The sequence below is a fragment of the Molothrus ater genome, chromosome 6 (assembly GCF_012460135.2).
Source record: "Molothrus ater isolate BHLD 08-10-18 breed brown headed cowbird chromosome 6, BPBGC_Mater_1.1, whole genome shotgun sequence".
In the NCBI taxonomy this organism is placed as follows: Eukaryota; Metazoa; Chordata; class Aves; order Passeriformes; family Icteridae; genus Molothrus; species Molothrus ater.
Genome location: NC_050483.2, coordinates 18492326 through 18512646, shown reverse-complemented (window position 1 = coordinate 18512646; position 20321 = coordinate 18492326). Strand labels below are relative to the sequence as shown.

Sequence of the window (20321 nt, the reverse complement as noted above, 5' to 3'; positions counted from 1 at the left end):
AGTCTTCAAAGAGGAAAATAAGTACCAATGCAACTTCACAAATTTCCATTCCACAGAATCTGGTGTCCAACTTCAGCTCTGTGAATAGATCCACAGAGACCAAAAGGTAAAAGGCCACAGTGAATGCAAAGTTCATCAGAAATTTCCTCATTTTCAGCATAAGCAATCACAAGTCTGATGACCATAGTTTGTGTTTGTGGAAATAGCTCAGGCAACTTAGAAAAAAACCCAAAACTACCACAGAGAACCAGCAGAAAAGCTGCAACACTGACCCTTTATGTAGGAAGGCACTTCCTAAAGGCAGGAATTCACTACATAGACAAATAAGGAAGAGCACTACTCCCTGGATTTGTCCTGCCAAAATGCACTTTTCCAAGCTGCCTAAACAAGGAGGAAAAGAAGTGAGCTGAGTCTGAGGTAAGGCTCATCTTCCTACTTGGGAGATGGCAGGGAGCCAGCAGACAGCTCTTATCTCAGTATCTGGAGCAGAGCTCAAGACCACATGCTTAGGTCTGTGGTTAGTGACTCACTTGCAATTAAGGTGAAACCTGAAATCACTATGTAAAGATAAATCTCTGGATTTGGTGGATGTAGAACAGCATCTGCCAGACAGGCTAACAGCTCAACACAATCCCAAGCACCTCAACAGGGTGCAACTCCCCAGCTGTGGTGCTGGGGGATGTTCCCAGCACCTTGTTTGCACAGATGCTCTACACCGGTGGCTCCTAGAAGGCGGAGAAATTGGAATTCAGTTCCCTTCTGCTCAGGGCAAACCAATTAACAGTAATCTTAAAATACAATTAAACTGAGACCCTCAAAAATTCTGCCCCACCCCAGGGAAACATGGAGTAAATTTTGTGGCTTTATATTTCTTATACTTCAAACTTTCCAAAGAGGTAGACTCCCCAAACCACACTACCCCTTTACCCTGAGAGATGCTCTAACCTATTGCTCACTGGCATGCAGAAGAGGTCCCTGCAAAAGTACTGCTAAATGCACCCTGGTATTGAAAACCAAGTGATCTTGCTTCCAAAGCGGTCTCTTTCCTCAACACGCTCTACTTGCTGCTGAAGTTTTGCCCTCAAAATTTATGTTGGGTAAAATTCAGGAAAATCTCTCCAGCCTATTGTTCAAACAACCCCTTGGCTGTGCTGCTGCTTGTGCTCTCTGCAGCTGTTTTCATAGCACTCTGACAATGAAGTTGTCTACAAAGCAGCCTTTTCCAGGGTAAAGGCTCCCTCCAAATTCTAAACAGCCCAAAAACTTGAATAAATAATCAAACTAGAACTCAGCAGCTCAAATTCTGAGGTTTGCTTATTATCAGCTCTCACTCAAGATTACATGCAAGCTGGATTAAAGAAGAGCCAACTAATTCAAAGTGAGAGACAAGCCATTACAAAAACCCCATCACCTCAATCCAGCACTTTGGTATTTACGTGTCATCCAAATAAGATGCACTAATCACTGAAGAACACTTACCTAAAAATCAAGTGTTTTCTACTCATTCTCTCAGCTGCAGATCTTGGGAGCCAAATTGCTACTGCATGTGCAATTAAGTTTCCAAAATAATAACAACTCTGTCCTAAACGCAAAAAAACCCAAAACAGAGCTGTAGGTATGAAAGATAATAAGCAGTAAGTGGGTCTGCACACCTGGGAGACTGACAGCATAATGGCTTTAAATTATAGAAGCAGTACTCTGGAAGATGATCAGTATCTTCTGTGACATGTCCATGCTTTCAGCAAGGTCTTCAAAGCCCCCACACTTGGAATACTGGAGTGGAGGTAATTTACTTAAGCCCCAAAAGCCCATTTGCTTGCTTCTGAACTGGCAGGGACAGCAATGACACGAGAAACACAAGAAGATCTGCCCTTCCAGGGCCCCATTTATTAACTGAATATAAAAATAAGATCATTTAAGTGCAGAGGCACAGTAATCCACTCCGTGGTGAAAAGATACCTTGGGTTAGCAGTAAACAGAGTTTACAATACCTCGTAAACAGACCTCTTCATAAGCAAGAAGCACACTGAAATATGACACACACTGGATTAAAAGTCCCCTGTTGCAACAGTACTCCACACTTCTCATCTGGCTGTTTGGGAGCACTTCACAAAAGGTGACAGCATCCTTTGCTCTGTTGTCAGAGGAGCACACGTGAAACAAATGAAACACAACCTGCACTGTAAACAGCTGAAAAGCACTACAGCATTTTCAGATGATGGCAACTTACACCTTGTTAGATTTACTTTGCAATGAATTATAATGGCCAAAGCTACTGTGCATTATGAAAATGTTAAAAATTATTCCTTTTTTATGGTTTTGCAGCAACCTGTTGCACAGTTGAATAAAAAATTATTATTTTTTCTTAATACAGTACATGGCATTTCTCCTCAATTGCACTAGAAGTAAATTTGGAAGCACTTTCAGTTTGTGTTATAGGCAGATAGAAAGGAAAAACAAGTCATGCAGACTTTGAATCTCCTTTCCATCTCTTGACTACTATTTATCCCCACCTCTTCACATCTCTGAGTCCGCATACATTCCATTGATCAGGTAATCCACTTGTGTGTAATCTTTCTTCTTGTAGCTCTCATAGGCCTGCATGAGGAAAAGAACTATAACAGTTAAGAAGAAGAACGTACCAACTAAAAGCACTGCAAGTAGTGAACTTTTATCCACTAAGTACTGAGTCAGGGGCTCAGCAGCAATGAGAAGATACTCGTTGTCTGTGTCCCGAGTTTCTGTGAGGCCTGAAGCTGTTGTTTTGGCTGCATCTGTTGGAGCCATGGCTGTTGAAAAGACATTAGATGTTGACTTTACCCCACGTTCAGTCGTAGTTGCTACTGTAGAGGTTGTAGTTAAAACCATGGCACCTCTGGTAGAGCCCAGAGGAGAAGCTGATTCATTCAAGGATGCTGTGGCTGTATTTGCCTCTGGCTTTAGACTTGGTGACGTGCCAGCATGCACTGGATTCACAGAGGGAGAGTTCTCTGTTGGGATGGGTGCCGTGGCATGCGTGGAAGCACTGGAAGACATTCCTGCATCCTGTGGGATGGGGGTGGGCAGTGCTGTGGGCAATGCTGTGGTCAGCATCTTCAGGTCAGCTCCAGCAGTGGTGAGGCTGTCAGCATGAGGAGCACTGCTGCTGGTGGTACCTGGCCCAGGCTGCTGTGCTGAGGTACCTGCTTCAAAAGGAACAGTGAGGGGAGCAGAAGTGGGGGACAGTACTGGGACAGAGCTACTACTTCCTAATTTTTGGCTGGTCATCACCATCTGGGTGACATTGCTGGAAGTGGGAGCAGAGATGTTACTATGAGGGGGAGAAAAGGCAGAGGATGACATGGTTGTAGTAGAAGTATCAGAACCTCCAGGGGTGTTTGAGGCTTTGGCAGTTGCTTCATAAGTGGTAGAGAAAGTTGCATTTGTAACACTTGTTGTTATGGCAGGGGCAGTAGTGGTGGCAGCATCGCTTGCAATTAGTTTCCTTGTACTTGTTGTGACATCTGTCTTCTGAACATCAAGCAAATGCCTCAAATGAATATTGTGAGTCTGAGCAATTGAAGAAAATGTGTTTTCCACACTGTGTTGGTCAATCCATGCATTCAGCATCCTCTCAGTCTTCTGTGGATGGCTCTGGCGGTGAAACAGGGCTGGCTCCCATTTGCTGTTGACAATTTCTTCCAAAAGACAAAACAAATTACTTTTGTAAGAATAAAAAACTCTCAAGCTCAAATCTAACCTCAACCCCCAACATGCAAACCAGAACACATATTCTGCAGTACACACAGTACAAGTGGAATAAATCAGTCCTGAATTCAGCAACAACATGAAAACTCAAGACCCCCCAGCCTTTATTGCACATAATCCCTTTGAGGTTTTTTGGTTTGTTTTTTTCTGCCACAGACCTCTCATATTTGCCCAGCCAGGGAGTTAATTTCACAAAAGGGGAGTAATGAAGTAGAGAGCTACAATGCAGAAGCACAGTATCAACAGGAGCAGTCTTACAAATGTCAGTTCCTGAGAAGAGGATTCATGCTTTCAAAGTTACACGTCATCAACAAAGCCTTTGTGCCTGGATTCATAACTTTCACTTGTCAAATCTGAACAGAAATTTCTACTTACACCTTCATACATCAGGATCATGTCCTTCACAACTAAGTGAGCTAGATTTATAGTGACATAAATCCCATCTGCTTATCGCAAGTCCAGTTGTTACATTGCAGAGAAACCTTTGCCAACCCAAAGAACCATAAACAAACTTTTTTTAAAATTTGGATACAGTGAACCCTTGAAACAAACTTTAAAAGATTGATTTCCCAATTATAAATAAGCTCCATTTTGTTATTGTGTCACTTTATTAAAACTGAATACCCTGGCACTGGAAAGGCACCATGAGCAATCGCTCCTCTGATTAAAGAAGCAGTCTGTTGACTCTGGAACAAAACCCTGGCAATCTGAGAGAAAAACAATGCCAGGACATTTTCCTTTCTCTGAAAAAAAGATATAAATACATCTGTTATGCCTTTATTTTCACTAGGACAGCGTGTGGCATGCAAATGGCTTGAATGAATGATGTCTTCAACATGGAGACAAACTGTTACTCAGTAAGTGTTACAAAAGTTATTCAAAGACACATCATGCACTCATGCAAGTGCCAGAGTCCCTAGGACAAAGTGAAACAGTTATTCCAGTGAACTGTACCTACAGAACCACCCTGCAGGCATTTCACAAGCCATCCTCCTCAGCTGAAAGCCTATCAAGGATTAAATGTAGGCATTTAAAGCAGAAGAATCAGGACCCTGGATTTCCCAGAAGGCTGAAACATGGCTTTACCTGCAAGCAGGTCTCTGATGTCCTGTTCTCTAGCATTCTGGCACACACTCAGCTGGTGACACTGCAGGAGGAAGCAGTGATTCTGGTAGGGCACAGACCAATTACAGTGATGGCTCCCTGAAAACAGCAGAGAAAATGGATTGCTGAACACAGGATACCAAAGACGTTGCTTCGGGGCTCTAGTTAAAGAATTGAAAAAAAGGACATAAAAAACCACAACAAAAAAAAACCCCAACCACACAGTGTCTAGAAAGTCTGGCCTTAAAGGATCCTGACTCAGTCTTAGTGAAAATAACCAAAGAAAGCCAACGAAACCAATATTGCCAGTGTAGCCTACCCACCTGTGTGTCTTCTGGTACCAGCATCTCCTGACAATAGCAATTCAAACAAAGTGCACTACAGTTAGGACCCATGTAAATTCATCTAGATGTCTTACTGAGGAAAATGACCATTAATGGCCATTAAAACCAGCATCTTTATTAACTTCCTAACCACCTGAAAGTCAGATATTCATCCACCTGAGCCAAGGTCTCATCTTCACCACAGCAGCACCGGCTTTTTGCAGGAGCTTCAAGCTTTCTCATCTGGCTAGACAGGACTGGGGCCTTAATAAGGACAACTAGAAGACTCTTTTGGAAGTTTAATTATTTGTAAAGACGTCTCAGATGTAGTGAGAAGGCTTTTACCTCACAGATTTAACCCTGTGCTTGGTTGCAGGACAAAGTAGTTTCTTCTAAGGCAGAAAACACACACAAATACCAGCGAGCAAAGATTACTCATTCTAGTGCAGCTGTCTGCAACAGCACTGCTCCCTTGCAAGCATCTGGCAGCTGGGAATAATTTCTGCAATTCAAGTGACCTAACACTTTGCACGCCATCAGTGCACACCAACAGCACATGCTGTTTCCTATGGAAGCTCCAAGGGCTCTGGGAAGCAGTTGTCCTGGATTCAATTTAACCAAATCTGTCAGAAGTTATTCAGCACCACACATAGCAGCTGTTACTCTAAATGCCTGTAAACAACTGGAATTAAAAAAGAAAGTCAAAGGAGCAGCAGAGACCTTCAAGGAGCAGAAAATGCAGCTGGAATTCCATCCAAGAGACAAGAACCTCACCTGAAGCACCTGGGCTCTGACAAGCCTGCCTGCATTGCTCTTCACTGGTAAGCCTGCTTATTTGCACTACATGGACTCCTCTCCCTTTCAGGACAGAAAGTTGGTGTTCACAGATACAGATGGAAATCAGCAGGAAGAACACAATGGCAGTCCACATCTTCAGGGTCAGCCTTACAGGGAAGCTTCTCTTCCCAGAAGAAATTCTCTCTTATATCAACTTCAGATCCACTGCAATATACCTATTAAAAAAAATCAACAATTTATATCCCTATGAGCAGGAATGGAAAATAAAAACATACAAAAGGCAGGCAAGTATCATTACACATCACAAACAAGCAAGGGCTCAGAGGCAGGAGGAGTAAAGACCTTTTCCACTTCCCAGAGAGGCTCTTTCTATGGAAAAGGTACTTTGCTCTCCTTCCTTCACATCTCAATGGAGAACAGCTTAAGTCAAAAGCCATGGGTACAAAGTGAACCTCAAAGCCCAAACACATGTGGCAGCACAGATATGATGTCTTTGGACTCATTCTGGGACCCCTAATGTTGTGCCCAGGCTAGGCAGAAGGGTTTTACCCAGTTTGAGCACACTGATAAGAAGGGGAACTACAGTCCTGGTCCTGCCTTTACACCAAGTCAGTCAAAACCAAGTAACCAAGGTTGATTTCTGCTTTGGTTTTCCTGCTCATTACAAAAAGCTCAAAGAAATTTTTATTGAAAACAAGCAAAACCCAAAAATTCTGGTCTTCCAAGACATTACACAGACACAGCTGTTACTGAAGAATATTCACACCCACAGTAAGCCTTCATTTCCACACATAAAACAACAGATAATGCATTTCCTTCATTATTAATGCACACATGTGACTGACCCAATGCAGGGGCTTTTGTCCCTGAAGACACTGAAACAGCTCCCACTGACATCATAGCAGATTAGTAGCTTTGTAGCTTCTATCTGGATTTACCCTCTTGGTTCTGAGGTTTTTGGAGCTTTGTATGAACTTCAAACATTTCAGTCTGAACTAGACCCATGGTAAGCCTCTTCTCTAAGTAATTTTTAAGGACAATCCTCTTCCTCATCACTTAAGCAAGCTTTAGTCACCATCCTGAAGTTATGAAGAGAAATGTGACAGCCTTCAGAGAGTGTTGAGATTCAGCTTTGTGTGACATCTCCGAGCTGGATGTGATGACTGCAAAGGCAGTTCCCAACCCAGAATGAGCAGCAGGTGTGAATGTATAAATACCACAGGCAAGAACATCCAACAGCCCTCAGGAATGTGCGTAAGACCCTCGTTTAGCCATCCAGGCTAGAAATCTCAGTTTCAACCATGAGAACTCCAGTTTCAACCATGCTTGTGAATTTAACAATCTAAGAGCTATTTCTCCTCCAAAAAAAGCCCCAAATAATGTTTGTTAGCTGTGACTCAGATTGCAATATTTTGATGCTTTGTACCATTAAACTTTTGCTTCCAATTTTCCCTTCTACTATATCCCAAAGCCCCAAACAGGGTAACAGAGCTTGAGCTTCAAAACCACCCTATCTGAAAAGGAATGAAATATAAACAGCTACCCCAAGCTTCTCAGAGGACACACAATATACAGGTCCACACTAGACTGTCAAAGAGCCAAAGATGGGGACAAAACATGACACTAAAATGCAGTGCCTCAAATTCCGTTTTCCTAGTCAACCTTCAAGTTCCCTGAGGAACTCAAAAGTCTCCTTCCTGCCTTTTATTCTAGTAAAAAGAGTTATTTTACCTGTTGAAAACAGATGAGGCATTTTTAGACCTTCTGCTCTCCCTGAGAGATGGGAAGCCCAAATGACTGTAGGGCCCTTGCACCCCTCTGCAGCTTTCTCCCTGAGGCAAACATCAGGGAGATGCACAGCATCAGGCTCATTTTCTGTGAGCAGGTTTCTCAGTGCAGCTAGATGTTCAAGCTGAGTCATCTCACCTGGCAGCAGGAAATATTTCTAAACCTGACCTGAGACCAGAAGTCTTGGCAGGGAAAGGCAGCTCAGCAGCCCCACCTAGTCCTATGTACCAACTATGGCCGGTGCCCCTCTCCCAGTACACACTGTGCGAGCACAGCACAGACTGACTTTGCTCTTTCCTTATCACTTCTTCCAAGTGCACCTTAGCAAAGCTGAAAGGATCAGGACAGGAGAGGAGATGACCTGTGCAATACCAGCACAGCCTTTGCAACACACTACACCAGTACTGGCTGCTCAGGAAAGCAGCCCCACGTTCTCGTCGGGGAATTGGCAATACTAATTTGGGTTGTTCAGCCAAGCCAATTTCCAATACCTCTCCCACTGCCCCAAATTGCAGGGCACTTTTACAAGTTTGCCTCGGCCTTTATCACACTCTTACTGTCACTCTTTGCATATGTTGTGGATTAACCATTGAAAGCTGCAGTTGATAAGACTGGGAGCAAGGGGGAAAGCAAGGGAAAACATTAAGTATTCTGCCCACAAGAGATTTTCCTAGAGCAGACAGCAAGGACTTCCTTTAAACCCCAAATCCTTCAATTTAAAGCAAGTGAATTGGGTTCCCTCAAAGACATTGGAGGTACTTCACCCCAGAGCACTGTGTGGCAACCTGCACTTCCCACCACACGGTGCCAAAGTAAGTGCACTTTTTGAAAAGTTCACAGGTCATGGGTAGAGATTCAGAAAACAGTACTTAACCCACAAACATAAAAGAAAAAAACCCCATCATTAATGTATTTCACATTTTAAAGAGTGCAGCTTATGTCCCCTTTCAAGGTCCAGGCTTTATAAGAAGCATTATTTTACAACCTAAGAAGTGACCCTGAGAATGAGTTACCATTTAATAATGTATGCATACACTGTTTCAAATAAACTAGTAAGGATTAACAGCAATGAATACAAACGCTAAACATCTATTATAGGAGGCTTTTTCATACCTTAAGTAATAATTTTGAAACTATAATAACCACCTTCTAAGAATAAATATCTTGCATTGCATTTTGAAACTGCAGATATAACAGGATTATAGCTGTAAATAAATACTATTATTATTGTTCAAATCTCACTTTTAGGACAAATAAAATATTAGTATTAATCTCAATCAACCCAAGAACTACATATATTTGCAAGATCAAATGATAACAGCAGTAGCTGGAAGCTGTTGCATTAACATGCATCCCTATGCAAAGAGATGCTTTGTATCCCCAGCCACATCAATTCACTACAAGTCCTTCCCAGCACAGCTGACTTTGGTTCCACTTAACTGCAACAACTACAGAGCAAAACAAAATCCCAGAAAATGAATCTCACCTCTTCCAAAGTACCTGGCAGCCTTTCTGGATTAGGTCAGCATTGTTTTAGGGGGACTTGCCAAGCTCATGCACAAAAGATTTGTCCCCCCTTTGCCTCTCACTAAACACGGTCTCCTCAGGGACCAACTGGCAATACCTCCCCTAAGGCACTCAATACAAGATTACAAGCTTAAAACACTTTTCAACATCCTTTAGCCAATTGTAAAAATCCCTTTGTAGACTGCAGAGTGAGTGTGTGAAGCAGACAAACACAATGCACAGACTGTGAGTGTATCAGACAAGCAAACAGCTCCTTTCCAAGACCAGTGAGAGGATAACCAGTTGCAGCCATACCTTAATGCGCTACAGATGAGGCTTGGGATGCTTAAATATCAGAAACTCCAGCTAGAGGCATGGGGGTTTTTTTGCCTCTTCCACCTTAGCCAATTCCATTCATCCAGAACAGGAGGTACAACTACTTGCAGATCACTTTTCCCAATTTAACAACTGCCCTCTGTTATCACAAGCAATAAGCTGTATTTCTGACTTGCTGTCCCACATGGCTCCATCTGTACTCAGAGACCCCTCTGAGCACCCAGCCCCTGCACCCACATCCCAAAACAACACTCACTAAACCTTCTTGTCCAAACCTGTCAAGCAGTCTGGACAGCACAGTGCAAGCAATGAATGCTACCAATCCCTTCAGAAGTAATTTTGAGAAACTGGGGCAAAATTCACTTCTCAAGCACTACCTTCTCTGCCTAGAGAACATCCCCAAGGAAGTTCAAAGCCAAACCAAAGCAAAACCAAACCACAAAAGACAGCAACAAATAAAATCTGGGAAAAGACTACACTCTGAAAAACACAAAGTTCACTTTTGTTATCTGTGGCTGTAACTCAGCAGGGAATAAGCATGCTGGCAAACCAGAATAACTTTGAGTCAACAACTGAATGACTGATGACTTTGCAATGCACACACATACCCAGAGGGCACTGCCTGCTGGGTTTCAGAAGAGTTCCTTGCTTCTTGCTGATCTCACAGTGCTTAAGCCAAGGAATTTATACAAATAAAAAAAATCATTATTGCAAAGAACAATGATTGGGATGATGTTGCAAGAGCAGACAGAAGTCCTTGGAATATAAATCCCTTGCCTCCATGCCCCCCCCCAAGCAGCCTCAGCTGTTCCTGGTTAAGCAGCTGCAAGGTGCATGCACAATGACTGTACCAGGGTGAAGAGGGATACAGAACTAGACCAAAAAAAAACACAAAAAGAGGGAATGTGGGTGTTAGAGATCACAGGTACAAAGTGTGCAAAGCAAATCATTTAGGGCAACACATGCTCCTTTGAGCTGTCCCTGAACAGCCAGTAGACACTGCCTCAAAATTCATACTCACTAGGTATGAAATAAGGTTGGAGTAGCAAAGAAATAATCTATCTTCAGTATAACAACAAAGCAGGGAAAACGGGGGTGGAATTCCTTTTGCAGACAACAATGCTACTCTCCCATCAAACTGAGAAGGCATAAGGCCTGTTTCCCACTTGCATTTGCTGCTAAACACTTGAATGTCAGCTGTCTGAACAAGTGCAACATTTCTCTCTTTAGAAAAACAGAATTAAACCAGATTTTGCTAAGGCAAGACAAGCACATCTCATTTTGTAAATCAAGGCAAGAGTACAGGAGACAGGGAATCTGCACTGCAATCCTCACATGCATTTTACTTCCCAAGCTTCACTCCAAGACTGAAGATGCTCATGTAGATAGGCTTGGAGACAGAAGGGACAACACCAAGGCACATGAGGCTGACCCAATGTCAGCTGAGTATGACCAGGTGGAATTATATGATTCTCTGAACAGCAGCTTTAGAGCCATCACGTTCCTTTGGCTGCCCAACAAAGTTATTGACAAGTTGCAAAGCTGCTCCTGCCAGCTTTACCCATCTCCATCTCTCTGTTCCTTGGCTGCCCACTTGGTTCCTCTCTCAGGGCACCAGGCAGACAGCTTATACAGCTGAGGACAATCCACATTGCCACTGTTCATGGCCATCGCGCCTTGCCTCTGAAGAAATAAATGTTAAAGTCTAAAAGTCCCAAACCAGAACCACTCATTCATCATCCTTTCTCACTCATATTAGTGCCATGTGCTGCAGTTCTGATGCTGAGAAGTACTACTCAGCAAAACATTTTCCTGTGAAAAATGATCAGACAGCTATTTGATTTATGAAAATGTGCCTTGTTTTGAAATATCTGAAACAATCTAGTTTTAATATACAGAAAAGTAAGCTGCCAAAAGCTAACTGCATAAAGCTGTGGCTGAACAATAAATCTGTCAACAAAAATACCTTTAAGCAATAAAAATGTGTACTATGGCTCAACTGCAACCTTCCCTAGTCTGGTCTGCACCCGAAGCAGATAGAAGTTCTCAGATGTGTTGCTGTCTCATGGGAACTGGAGATCATATGCAGGGCATTTCACACCATGTGTTTCAAATTAACCAGCTTTCAACAAGACCCTCAAAGGAACCATCCCAGTGGGCTCCCACATGAACTCTGCAGCCCTTGAACTAACACAGAGCAAAGTTCATCAAGAAGGGTAAAGGGCCAGCTCCCGACGTTGGTTCCCCTAAGTGCCTGCAGAAGCAGGTGCTCTGCAGTGCAGGTGCTTCATGCTTGCTGAGGGGTGGAACCAGCACATTCCACATGCACAGAAATAAACTGTGCCTGAGGTGCTGCTGAATCCAAAACTGACAAGTGTGGAGCTAACAGAGACTTAGCAAGCAGCGACTTCAGCCCGAAGGTACAAATAACCAAGTGTTACTTCTGGAGCAAGTGCCAGTGTGTTGAAGTCTGGTCACCCACTCACCTCCTGCCCTGCAGAATTTTACCACAGTCAGCAAATACCTGGCAATCCAGATCAATTCAAGTTTCACTGAAATGTTATCTTCCACTCCTGATATTTCTGAGAAATCATTATGCTTCTCTATAGGTTCATGTAGCTGAAATACTAATTTTAGGCCCATGGAAACACAGGACATACCTCCATCCAGATCACAAGGTTCTGCATCTTTGCTCAGGAATTTTAAGTCTGTGCATGATTTTCAGTAGGGTTACATACAGCAAAAATGTCACCTTAAGTTACAATAGCATCAGGCAAAACTGTGGGAGCTCAGAAACTCAGGAATCCTAAATTCAGAGAGCTTGGAAATAGCCAAAACATGACCCCAGTCCTGTGACTGAAAGGGAATGTCTGCTCATCCCTAAAACAACTGGAAGAAAGGGAAACATTTTTGGCTATTTCTCCTTTCTTCAAGGAAGTAAGGTCTTCGTGCATATCCTGAAATATGGAAAATAAACACAAATTTAAAAAAAAAAATCCAAACATATGCGGCTCCAGCTCCCATTACCCTCACAAGCAAAAGAACCTGAAGGCTCCAAGATTATAGGAGGTTTCCCTTATTTAAGCAAACAACTCAGGTTAAAAAACAAAGGTATTTTCATATGGAAGTTCTCCCAGGTGAGATGCAGCAATAAGACACTCCAGCTTATCTCAATGCAATATGACACTGGGGAGGTTTGCACCATACATACGTTAGAACAAAGATTCTTCCTAAAGTCTCCAAGCCAGGAATACACTTACAATACACAGCAATACCAAATAAAGTTTGTTGGCACATGCATCCCTGCTTTGTGATTTTGACAGCTTGACAGGTGTGGAAATCACAGGGCAGGGTGGGAGGGAAAGCTTAGCCAAATCTATTTTTTTCCAAACAAAGAAAGAATCAAATGCAGTAGCAGCTCTCCTCATCCTTGCTGGTCTTCTCTGTGGCAGGCTCCTCTTAGCCAGCAAGCCTTCAGGTCCTGCACCAATCTGAATTTAAACCTATCTGTTATCAGAACCTAGAGGAAAAACATCCTTCCCTTTCCTGACCCTCATGAGCTGCCAAGGCAGCATCTGCAGCAGTGCCTCAGCCCAGCTCTGGGGTCTCATCTCCTACAAACCAGCAGGGCAGCAGCTCTGCTCTCCTACCTGTTCTAGGTTCCCTCTTTTCCATTTCAGAGTTACTCTTTATTATAGTTTTGAGTCCTGATACTCAAAATCTGATTAATCAATCAAAGTAAAAGAAGCTTGGTTTGAGCTTCTCAAAGCTCTTCCAGTACCCCCAGAGCCCCTCACTCATGGAAGAGGAACTGCACAGGGAGCAGCAGGTTCTTCCAAACCTTTCTGAGCTCCATATGAAAGGTCTGTCTGTCTGTCTGCTGCTGATATGGCTAACAAGAACTACAAAGCTATTCCAGGGAGTACACCTGAATGTCATGGGCCTCTACAGAAAGTCAGCAGAGCAGCTCACCAAGAGAGATGACAACTACCACAAACATCAATTTAACTTGTACCAGACACAAATGTGATACGTGTTCTGTATTTGACTGGACAGATGGTGTCACAAATACAGATATTTTCAGAAGCCATCTCAGATGCCTCTGTGCTAATATCAGTCTTCAATTTTTACTCAGCAATACAGCACCAAACACAGAAAAAACCCCAAAGTTGAAACCTCTCTCTCAAATTTTAACACCCGAACTTGTAACAAAATTAAGAGATTATTCTTACTCCTCCAGATTCTGTGACCTAGAAGCAGCAGGAAGACTGAACCTATTAGAAACTTCTGGCTACTGATTTTATGCCAAAGATGCCCCAATCCTGCAATGAGGGGAACAGCAAACTAGAAAAGCCAAACTAGCAACAAGATAGACCCTGGTTCAAAGATGAGCTCACCATACATTAATTATCTAGGCAAGAGTTTCCCCAGGAGAGGTTGTCCAAGCTCTGATAACAAAAATAAGGGAAAGGACAAGGATGTGAAAACCACACTACAAGCAGTAACTCTCACTGCTTGCTTCTGACTGGTGTTCTGAAGATTTCAGCTCCAGTGTACTCCAGTACAAACCTGTCCAATATCATCAGATCAGCAGAACACCATTGTAGGTCAGGAATCAACAGGTGGAACAGACTGTGACTGAATGAAATCGGATACAAAACAAAAGATGTGCCAAGAATTAAAGAATTCACACTTGAATTAACATGCACTTCTACCTATCAAACAACACCTTTTGTTTCAAATTGTTTGCTGCTAGAGACTCTGCAAGACTGGAATGAGAAATGGGTATAAATGCAGAAAAGTGAGAACCCAGGCAGCCAGCGTTGAGGTGCAACACTTCTTCAGCCTCATCCTTTGTTAAACAAAGTTTAAGACCCTCAGAACTAGAGACCAGACTAAAAATCCAACTTGAAGGCTGAAGAGTCCCATCAGCTGGTTGTAGGGACCTCAAACCCACAAACCTGCCCCTGCCTCTCAGCTGCTCTTGCTCCTGTTCAATTGTAATGAAGCAGAGGGGTTAAATCCCACCACTAAACTGCCTCAGAACACAAGGTGAAGTGGCACCAATGCTGCTTTCCTCAAAAGCTGCAGTTTTCAGTAAACCAAGAACGGCCCTATAGCAGCAGAGTCAACCGTACAGAATGTCAGAAATCACAGAGTGACACGATGCATGTTTGGCACTGCAACTGTCAACTGCTGAGAATGTGTCTGCTTCTTAAAATCATCCAGAAATCTCCAAGTTTCCAGAAGAGAACAGAGAAAACTCCAGACAGCAATGGGTCAGAGGACCAGAAGTCTCTCTTCAGGTTCCTTCTCTATTTTGGGCAGTTTAGAACCAGCATCTCCTCGGGGTGTAATGGAGAAGGGCACTTTCACTTCAATTGCCTGGAATTATATCATAAGGTAAATCTGCCCAAGCTGACAGCAGAGCAGAAAAACTGCACTGCAGTGAGGATCATGTGTTGAGGATTTTGGGGTTAGTTTTGGGTTTATATGCCTTTTTTCTCACAACCATCTGAAGAGGATCTTGCTTAACAAACCCTCTAGCACCTATAGGCCAACATAAAAAACTCTCTACCTATGCAGATGCCTATTAATAGCTACAAAATCAAACAATCTCTAACCATTTAAACTGTATGCCCACCATTTCAGTCTTTGCTTTTTAGAGCACTTCCCTCCAGCAGTAACATTCCTGGAGATTAGATAAAAATACTGAAATAAATTTGTCCATGTATTTTATTTACAAATTCTCTCCTTCACCCAGACATTTTTTATGCAGATGAATCTCTGTATGAAATCCTGTGTTACAGCCCTGTGTTCATTGGATGGCATTCACTGCATCTTGCTAAGAAGCAACTGTAAATGTGAATGCCTGAGTCAGCTGTTCATCACAATTCTGGAGCATGTATTTTAACTCCAGAAGGGACCTCTGCAGGTGTTATCTTACTGATTTACTGCAAACAAATTTGTCCCAAGACATGCAATAACTTAAGAGCTCATTCAGTAGAGGGTTTGTTTTCAGTCAGCTCCCAAGGGACAGGTTGCCTACTCCACAGTTTGCATTACATCTGTTTCCACTTTCAGAGGAGTCAAAGACCAAGTGCAGAACATACCACCCAGAAAGAACAGCTTACTAATATTGCCAAAACCTACAGGAAAAAAAAAAAGGGAACCAAAATCCTCCAACTCACCAGCATTTTCTGTTTATATTTGATTTTTAAACTCTTTGATTCTGATATTCCTTAAGAGGATTGATTATCAGCACTGGAAACCCACTTCTGTTACGGTTGTTAAATCACATATTTCGTATTTCATTGCATCAATATATATCCAGCTTCATAAATTACAAGATTTTCAAAGCCTAGAAATCCTTGCTCCCTTCACAATGGACAGAAAAGCAACAAACAGTAATCTATGAATACATGGGATTCAGTCAAAAGCTATTTGCTGAACAGCAAACAAACACAAGTTCCTGCTTTTGCTTACCAAGTCAGCTGGTAACAAAAGCCATCTGCATTAGAGCCCAGACCAGGCCACATGCTTCTCAAACTCATGCAAGTGTCCTTGCAGAACGTTATCAGCTGTTTCCACATTAGCATATCTGTCTTAGGCAATAATTCTTCAAACACACAAAGCCCATGTTTAACTTTATATAGAGAGAATATATGAGACTTATGAGAATAAGTCTAGCAGAACCTGTGGAACCTGGGACCTGCACAGAACTGAGTTGTGTAGCCACCAGCAGGCCCATGACACTGCATTCCTTTGCTGGCTTCACCACCCAAAATGTGCTCACTGGAGTCAGGGATATCCCAGACACTGTCAGTGATGCATTTCAGCCACAGCACATGCCTCCTCCAGCCACCTCAGAGATGGCCATTACAGCCACAACACATGGTTCCTGCCACTACCACACTGCAAATATAAACTGCTGGCAATCCCTTAAAAAATCATCATCATAGATGAAGATATCATTTATGTCTCAGCAATGCATGCTTACAGCCTAAAAAGCCTGGGCTGCATCAAGAGGAACGTGGCCAGTAGGTCAAGGGAAGGAATTCTGCCTCTCTACTGTGCTCTGGTGAGACCTCACCTGGAGTGCTGGGTCCAGCACCTCTCCTACAAAGACAGGCTGAGAGAGTTGGGATTGTTCAGGCTGGAGAAGAAAAGATTCTGGGGAGACCTCATTGTGGTCTTTAGTACTTAAAGGGGGCATATAACAAAGAGGGAGATGGACATTTTACAGGAGAAGACTGTGACAGGACAAGGAGAGATTTAGATTAGATGCTAGGCATAAGTTCTTCACTGTGAGGGTGGTAAGGCACTGGCACAGGTAGCCCAGAGAAGCTGTAGATACCTTTCCCTGAAAGTGTTCAAGGCCAGGTTGGAAGGAGCCCTGAGCAACCTGATCATCTCTGCCCATGGCAGGGGGGGGTGGAACTAGATGACATTTAAGGTCCCTTCCAAGCCTAACCCTTTTATGATGGGAATAAATGCTCTTTGCTTGCCCATAGAGAATTTCAAGGTATCACTGGGCATTTCTCACCTGTCAGAATTCCCCATCTTTAACCCCCTTAATAAGCCAATCTCTGTTTATCTTATGGAAAAAAAAACCAGAATGTTTTTTTTTCCTCCACCACGTTCTCTTTTTTTAATCAGATACAGGAACTTCAATCTAGATGCTACTGCCAGCAAGACAACACACTGATGATGTGAAGTTTCATCAAAAGGACTAATGTCATAGAGGAGTTTTGCTGACACAAAAACACCAGTCCAACCTTTGCAATATGGATTAGTCCATAGCACAACAGGGCATCAGTTCAAAAGAGCAGAACAGAGGAAAGGTAGATCAACCCTTCCTTATCTCACAGGGTGGGAAAAGGGGTGTGAAAAGACTGAGTCATTTGTGTATAGCTATAGGAGGAACTGCTCAGAGCTGGAAGTGAAAATGTAAATCAAGTCTCTTGAAATCCAGCTTAGTGCACAGCTACAAGACAGTCAGCTTTTCCTATGAAAGCACATATCTAGTAAGTGTTTCATTAGGAGCATCTCAGGGACATCCAGAAATACCTGCTGTGGGATTTGTCTTTTCAGATAGAGAGAGGGAAGAGGAGTGTTCCTGTAATATAAATTACAAACAAATCAAATTCCTATATCAATACTGATATGCAGGGCATGACGTATACTGAGAAATGTGGAAGTAAAGAGGTAACACAAATGCATGAAGCAGCTTCCTCTCCAGTTAATAGCTGTTCAATCTTAGACAGACCCCAAATATTACCCTTCAACCAGTTTGCATGCAAACCACTTCTACCTTTATTTGCTGTACTTCAGTTTATTCCTGGTTGGTGAACAGAAATTAATTATGCCCTCACCCATCTGCACATGCTCAGTTCCTGCTGACTCCTACAGAGTTTCTCTCTACAAATTGGCTTGTTTTACAGCAGTTTCAAATCTATCCAGAGAGACCAAAAGCAAAAATAATGATTTTGAGTGTAGAAACTTACCATGCAAACACTTGTAACTGTTTTCTTGCTGTCAGGAATTATTGCGCCTTTAGGGAAAGCAAAAGCCAATAAAAGCCTGGATACAGTAGGACTACAGCTGAAAGCAGAGGGAAAAAATGTGTAAAATGTTATTGTATGCAACCAGAGAGTCATTTCTGTGAGCCTGTCAAAGCATTTCCACAAAGAGGTGGAAGAGTGGAAAAGTTTATCCTGCTTTCTATATAGAAAAGCCAAACAAAGAAAAAAAGATAGAGCAGAAGACTCAGCAAAAGAACATGCCTAATCCTATTAAAATTAATGAGATTTCATCCTGCTCTCCACACACTAGTTGTAGTAGGAGTTTAACTTAAGTGGATTTAAAAACAGATTTAGTTAAAGTGCTGCAAAGTCTCCTCAAGCCAAACAAATAAAAATCCAACACAAACATACATGTAAAATTCAACACAAATTTTATCAGCCACTCTTCTTCACCTCTTTTTTTTTTTTAAGTCTGAAACTAGGACACATGAGGAATACATAGTGACATGTTTTGCTGGACTATTGCATAAGTAGCTCTCTGGGCTTGGCAGCAAGTCAGAGTCAGGTGGAGCCAGGGAAGGCAGTCCCAATGCCCTCCTGGACAGCCATTGTTAGCAGAAGCAGTGAAGGGGACTTGCTGAATGTCTTAGCAAGGTAATAAAAAGGCTCTTGTACACAGACCACCTCTCCTTCCCTCTCTGTGTACTTAGGGAATAACAGAGATAGCTGTGGGGGCTTGGACACCCCATGGCCACATCTGCAGAACACAGTTTAGTTGTCCTTTAGGGGACACAGCCCAGCTAAGTCACCCCAAGCAAAGGTGCCAGGAGCTGTGGTGATGCACAGAGATAATCCAGGCACACCCCTGCAACCCACAGGCCAGCACAGGCCAAACTGCCTGCTCAAATGGGGCACCAGCTGGTTCCTCAAGCAGGTGCAAGACATACAAATGGACTGTGGGCCCTGCCATCCTGGGGGACAGTCCAGCTGGCTGCAAATAAACAAGAACCCATATCCCTGGCTCTCTACCTTCTGTTCCTTTCTTCACAGCACATTGTCCTGCAAGAAAGCAACCAACCAAACAAGCACCCAGTATGCTTTCTAAATGGCTGATAAGTTATGTGCAACAGGAGGAGAGGATGTGATGAAGAGTCCAGACCCATACACTGTCATTCCAGACCTCACATTCTACAAAGGGTGTTTAAAGAGCAGCCTTCCCACCATGGCAATGCCACCACTGGAGACAGGCTTTCAGTCCCAGCCAGTCTGACAGCACTACACAGCACCACCTTGGTGCCAGTGCAGCAGCACACCTACCTCTCAGCACTAAAACACAAGATCTATGCCTTGAGGAGGCTGTGCCCAGAACAGCAAAGAAAAATAAAGCCAGCAAAGGAAATGGAAGACTCTCAGATGTTTTGGCACCTACGGTGATGGACATGCAAAACTGCCCTGAGGAAACCTCATTCCAGTGAAATCACAAGAACAGCAAAGCAGAGCCCTCAGCTAAATGCAAGGTTTTCACCCACAGAAACAAAGCAATGCACAAGCCAGACAGCAAAACAGCAAGCAGTTTTACACACCAGCAAGACAATCACGTGGTTCCAGTGAGCATTAGAGCCCACTTCTGCAGTTCTTGATGCTTACTTTCATTGGATAAGTTGTTCACAGGACCATGCAGAAATGTCTGTGCAGACACTCCTCCAAGAAGGGAGTCTCCATACCATGGCAGAGATAAGCTCTCCTTTCCTGAATGAACTGCTGCCCCACAAGCATCCTGAGCACCTCACCTGCATGGGGACTCTCTTGGATTGCCAGCAGTCAAAGGCTGGAAGAGCTGTGAACCCAAAATGCACAACCAGGTGCTGCCTGCACTAATTTTCAGCATTGTCACTGTCCCTGCAGTGCCAGAAGCATCCTTAGACTCCAGCTGCCAATTCACAACTCCTTCACTAACTCCCCCCCAGTCTAAGCTGTAGGAAGGAAACAAGAAATGACTGTAGGAATGAACACATCAAATGCTTGTTACCATCAAGCAAGAGAGGGCTCAATGGCAGTTTATTTCACAGGACTGTTTGGCTCCCCTACCAACCAAGTCAACAGCCCTCTGGGAGCCCTTCCCACAGCCAGAGTGGCTGATGTCATTGACATGTGGGGTATGACAAAGGACTACACCTGCAGAACAGGCTGGAAG

The 20321-nt window shown here is 43.2% G+C and overlaps 1 protein-coding gene across 3 annotated transcripts in view; it reads right to left on the bottom strand.

Annotated features, from left to right (window-relative positions):
* Nucleotides 1–1860: 1860 nt before the first annotated feature.
* Nucleotides 1861–20321, bottom strand: part of C6H11orf24 (chromosome 6 C11orf24 homolog) — a 45652-nt gene continuing 27191 nt past the window's right edge. For 2 of the 3 annotated variants that reach the window (XM_036384972.1, XM_036384971.1), the window contains 4 exons: nt 18110–18206; nt 5949–6187; nt 4834–4950; nt 1861–3677 (listed from right to left, as the gene is read on the bottom strand). In XM_036384972.1, the coding sequence (XP_036240865.1) occupies nt 2518–3677; nt 4834–4950; nt 5949–6105 (1434 nt within the window). In that variant the 5' untranslated portion in view covers nt 6106–6187; nt 18110–18206 and the 3' untranslated portion in view covers nt 1861–2517. The remainder of the gene's footprint in view (nt 3678–4833; nt 4951–5948; nt 6188–18109; nt 18207–20321) is intronic. The other variant, XM_036384973.1, reaches the window with a different exon arrangement.